At 64.8% G+C, this 5289-nt stretch overlaps 1 protein-coding gene across 1 annotated transcript; it reads right to left on the bottom strand.

Annotated features, from left to right (window-relative positions):
• Positions 1-230: 230 nt before the first annotated feature.
• MNEG_13675 (phosphatidylinositol 4-kinase) lies at positions 231-5243 on the bottom strand (the record flags this gene model as incomplete). The annotated part of the gene is made up of 10 exons (XM_014037853.1): positions 231-249; positions 790-941; positions 1194-1388; positions 1508-1712; positions 2159-2235; positions 2564-2693; positions 3144-3316; positions 3727-3927; positions 4214-4354; positions 4953-5243. 10 exons carry the CDS (start codon positions 5241-5243, stop codon positions 231-233), a joined length of 1584 nt encoding a protein of 527 aa, XP_013893307.1.
• Between the last annotated feature and the right edge of the window lie 46 nt (positions 5244-5289).

Genomic DNA, 5289 nt, shown 5'->3' with positions numbered 1-5289 from the left:
GGTTTTAGGGTTGGGTGGGGGTGGGGTGGTTTGATGGTGGCGATGGGAGTGTGGAGGATGGGGTGGCAATGTGTGCGTTGTGCGGGGCTGGACGTGCGTTTTTGATCGGTCAGGACCGGGCGGCACCCGCAGCCAAGTGTTGGCGGGGCCCACGGTGCAGCAGCGCGGGCTCGTGTGCGGCACCGGCTCGCCACAGCCGGCGCCCCAGGCCTCTCTCAGCAAGCCCGGCATTACAGACCTGTCGCTGGCCTGTCCTGAGGCGGCCGAGCGGCAGCTGAGCGGCGGTGGTTGCAGGGCGCGCCGGCCGCCGGCAGCACTGCAGTCTGCGGCCCTGCCAGGTTTGCCTGCTGCCCCTCCTATGAACCAAAAACGCCTGAAGCCGCAGCAGCACGCGAGGCGATGCTGCACGCATCTGCACGCGTGTGCACACGTGCGTGCGCGAGCACACCCACACCCACACACACCCACAACCACACACACCCACACCCAGACCCACACACACGCACACCCGCGCACGCGCGCACGCCACACACACACACACACACATACACGCGCGCGCACGCCCACACGCACACACACACGCACACACACACACGCACACACACACGCACACACATGCGCACCCAACAATACACACACCCGCACCCACAAAACCGTCCCCACCCGTCGCTGAGCTCCCCCAGGGCGGCCCGCGACTCGCAGGTCAGCACACACGACACACAGCTTATGAGCCCGTTGCACGAACACACACACACACACACACACACACACACACAAAATAGCACCCACCTGTCGCTCAGCTCCCCCAGCGCTGCGCGCGACTTGCAGTTGGGGACGCACTCGATGATGCCGCACTCGTAGCCGGTGGGCAGGCAGCCGTAGGGGCGCAGGTACAGGCCCAGCCCCGCGCGCTTGTAGGCGGCGTGGAGCAGGGTGATGACCTGCGGGGTTGCAACGTGGTTGGATGTGTGTGTGTGTGTGTGTGTGTGTGTGTGTGTGTGTGTGTGTGTGTGTGTGACGCTCGTGCTCGGATGTAATCCAAACCTGCAACACGACCCCAGTAACTTGTGCGCACGCACGCACGCACGCACGCACGTACGCACGCGCGCGCACGCACACACACACACACACACGCGCGCGCGCGCGCACGCGCACGTGCGCGCGTAAAGTATCCCCCCTGCAGCCCGCCCCACCTGCAAAGCCACCACGTCCTGCCTGACGTCGTCCCCCACTTTGAAGATGCACGCCAGCTTGCTCCGCACCATGGCAGGCCCCCCATCACCCCCCTCCCCGCCGCCACCGCCGCTGGGCGCCGCGAGCGCCGCCGCCGCTGCTGCCCCCTCCACCAGCTGCGGCCGCTCGACATTGAAGGCGACCAGTATCGGCACCTGCGATTGGAAGGGTTTCGGGCGCTCGATTGGGCGTTCAACAAAACTTGTACAATTTTGTCTGATTTGTTTCTGCTTGAAACGCGACGTTCTTGAAACGCATCGTTCATTTGACGCACTAGGGGTGCGGCTTTGCCGTGGGCACAGCATGAGTCCCGCCCGCTCGCGCCGCGCCCGTCCCAGCCCGGCCGAGCAATGAGCGACAGAGCCCGGGGCCTCGCCTTTGCCGCGCTTTGCATGCACGCGCCGCTCTCGGGTATGTGGCCGAGGACGCGCGCGTCTGGGTTGGTGGGCATGTATAGATCGTCACGGGGCGGAGAGAACCTGCGGTTGCGGGGTCGTCGCGACGTTGGAGGGCTGAGAGGTGCGTTGCGGGGGAGGTGAGGCCGGGGTGGTGTGGGGGTGGGTGGACAGGGGAGGGGAGGGCAGGGAGTTTGTCGGAGGGACGGCGGCGTTGTTGTTGAACTCGCGGCGTCTGTATCAGCAGCGAGGTGCGTGATTCAGCGGGGAGGAAAGAAGGGGATGTCATTGGGTGGAGTCGAACGTGTGTCGCTAGGAACCTAGTGGGTTCCCAGAGTTGGCGGCGTGTCATGCTGGTCAGTCTGGTTGAACAGGGCGCTCGAGTAATTCACAGGTGGGGTTGCAGGGCGAGCCGCCCTGCCGTCACAAACGCTGCCGTGTGGTGTTTGGTGAGGTGGCAATCTAGCGCTCGCAGCATTGAAACCAGCCTTAGCCCTGATCTTGAGACCGGGTGCGGTGATGCAACCCACTTTTTCAGGGCCTCCACCAGCCTCAGCCGCCGCTCGTCCTTCGAGAATTTGTACAGGTAGCCCGAGAGTGACGTCACCTGGCGTCATCGCGGTCGAAAGGGGGCGTGGGCGCGGGCCGCGGTGGGCGGACGCGCAATGGTGGAGGGACCGCGCGGCCCCTCTGTGGAGACCGGGCGGCTCCTCTCTGCGAACATCTTCGCGCGCTGGCTGCTTGTCATCGCGTACTTGCGTTTGTCTTCCCTGTGGCAACCGCCCACACACCCCAAATTGCATCGCAACACACACACACACACACACACACACACAAACACGTGGACATAAACACATGTACACACACACTCAAACACACACACACACGTGCAAAAACACACACACACACACACATCATCACCATGATCAACCCACCTTATCAAAATACCCGCCCTGTGCCTCCCAGTACTCCCGCTGCTCCCGCGTCATCCCCGCCTCGATCTGACGCCGCACCGCCTGAGACACCTCCCACAGCCCCGTGTCCTTCGGGGGCTGCCACCCAGACCTGCCCGGCGGGTTTCGCAGGAAATGCGGTTATTCAGGGTTCAGGGTTAAGGGCCAACCGGCTGCTGTTGAAGGAGGTGGTACGCAGTTGAGGTCTGGGGGCGGGTGAAGAGGGCCGGCCAACACGAGGGCTGGACCGACGATGAGGGCACGCGACTGATGGAATTGCAGGGAATGAAGGCAGAGGGAGCGGGCATTGATCCCCCTTTGACAGCGCTGCAAGCAAAACCCCACTCCTTGACCTCGGGGTTGAAAGACTCCTGTGACAGCTGCGAACATCTGCTACCCTGTGACAGCGCCCGCCCTCTCCGACACATTCAGACACGTTGCCCCCCTTCCCATCGCCCGCCGCCTTTGGCGGCAGCTGTTTCACCTGACAACAGCTCAGTACGCCTGCCGAAAATCGACGGCGGCCACCCTCCTCCAACAGAGCTGCGCGCAAACCACCCACCTCTTGACCTCTGGATCAAAGGCCTCCTCCGGCGGCCGCGCCTCCGACGCCAGCGCCCATATCAGCTGGTGGCAGAACAGGTCAGACGCGGCGGCGGCGGCCGCGAAGAAGCCGGCGACGGCGCCGTCGTCGCCGCGGAGGAGCTGCACGAGCTGCGGCAGGTAGAAAACCACCTGCTCGTGGGAGGTTTTAGGGGGTTTGTTGGCGGCAAGGGAGGAGGTGAGAAGGGCAATCAGGACTGGGGGGGGGGTCACGGGGATTAGGAGCCTCACCTCAAATTGGGGCTGATTGAAGGGAGCGCCGCCATTGCTGGGGTGCACCGTCGACGGATGTGCACTCTCCATTGTACATGCGACAAACACATGACTCCGCGACTGCACTTGCCAGCGCACGCACACATGCACACACACACACACACACATGCGCACACACACACACACACAAAACACACACACACACACACACACACACACATGCACACATGCGAGCGCACACATGCACAACCTCGCATACACCCACGCAAACACCCCCCACACACACCAACGCACGCCCAGCAGCTCCCCCACACAAAACCAACCCCCACCTTCTCCGGCCTCTCATTCAGCAGGCACTTGATGGCATACGACCGCACCGCCGGCTCCCGCGCCGCCGGCCCGCACAGCAGCTGCAGCCCCTCGGCCGCGTCCCCGGGCGCCCACGCGGCCAGCAGCGGCAGCAGCGGCGGCCCGCGCGGGGGCGGCCGCGCGACGGCGAGCAGCAGCGCCGCGGCCGGCTCCCGCTGCACCTGCGGGGGCGGGCCGGACAGCCGCGTCAGTCGGGGCAGCAAATCTGCAACGGGGGCCGCCTGAACGCGTGTCACATGCCGCAGATCTGGTGGTTCGGGCGCGCCGTGCAATTTCATATGATCATGTCATCCTGAATAGGACCCTTCACGCGAACACACATACACACACACACACAATCAACAACCAGGAGTACCACGTTGCAGATGGCAACAGGCTCGCCCTCCCCCCCATTACATGCAATGCGCGAGCGCGAGCCCCGCCCCTGCCCCCCCTCCACCCCCGCACCCGAGGCTCCGCCGCGTGCGCCACCACGAGCGCCTCCAGGCCGCGCCTCACGCCCTCCAGGGAGGGGAACCTGTCCCGCAGGGCCAGCGCCAGCCGGGGGTCCACCTGCCACGCCAGGGGGACGAGCTCGGCCCAGGGCGCCTGTGAAGCCGCAGGTTTCAGGGTTTAGGGGAAGCCGTTGTTGTCAGACGGGGCGATATCTTTTAAATGGAGCGTTTCGTTGCGGTTTGTGTTGTAAGAGACTAGTCTTTTGCTGCAATTATGCGTGCGAGATGCTGGGGCGAGGGTTGGTGGGGTCGTGCGGAGATGGGTCCGGCTGGGTGGGAAAGTGGGTCGCCAAAGGTTTTGGCAGGGCGGCGGGGGTGCCAGGGCTGGGAGGTTAGCATGGGGGCCGTGCGAGGGGATGATCTTGTGGGAACAGGCCTGTTGAGTGCAGCTACAACGTTGCTTTAGAGGCATCTGATTCTTTTATTGGCTAATTGTTTGTTGGGTTGGGTGTTTGTTTCATCACATCATGGCAACCAAGGGGCGGCGTCGTGTCAGCTGACATGCCGTGATGGTCGACGCCTCGTCATCGACAGAGCACGCCACTATGCGAATGGCAGCTCCCGGTATAGCATAAGCGCGGTTCCTGCCTGCCGCGACCTGGCATGCGCATCGGCTGCGCCCCCCATGCCCCTCCTTCCCATCTGCTTCCCGTCCCGCCCCCGAAATCGTCCCAGGCGGGCCCCCTGCTCACCGCCGCCGGCGGCGCCGCGCCCGCGTTGGCGTCCCCCAGCGGGTCGTTCCACACCCGGACCCGCTTGACCTCCTCCTCAACCAGCAGGCGCGCCAACTTAGCATAACCCGCCACCGCCGGCGCCGCGTGGCCCCACACGGGGTGCACATCCGCGCCCGCCGCGGAGGTGGGCCAACTGGCCTTCGGGAAGCTGCCGAGAAGCCGCGAGAAGCGCTCGAGGGACGCGAGCTGGGCGCGCGCCTCGGCGCGGGTGTGGTTGGCGTAGTAACCGGGTGGCGATGCAAACCACATGAGCGCCTTTTTGGGAGGGGGTGAGAGTGGATGGGCGGGGCGGGGC

The sequence above is a fragment of the Monoraphidium neglectum genome, assembly GCF_000611645.1.
Source record: "Monoraphidium neglectum strain SAG 48.87 unplaced genomic scaffold scaffold03976, whole genome shotgun sequence".
NCBI lineage: Eukaryota > Viridiplantae > Chlorophyta > Chlorophyceae > Sphaeropleales > Selenastraceae > Monoraphidium > Monoraphidium neglectum.
The sequence above is the reverse complement of the archived record's forward strand: the minus strand, read 5'-3'. Positions and strand labels throughout refer to the sequence as shown.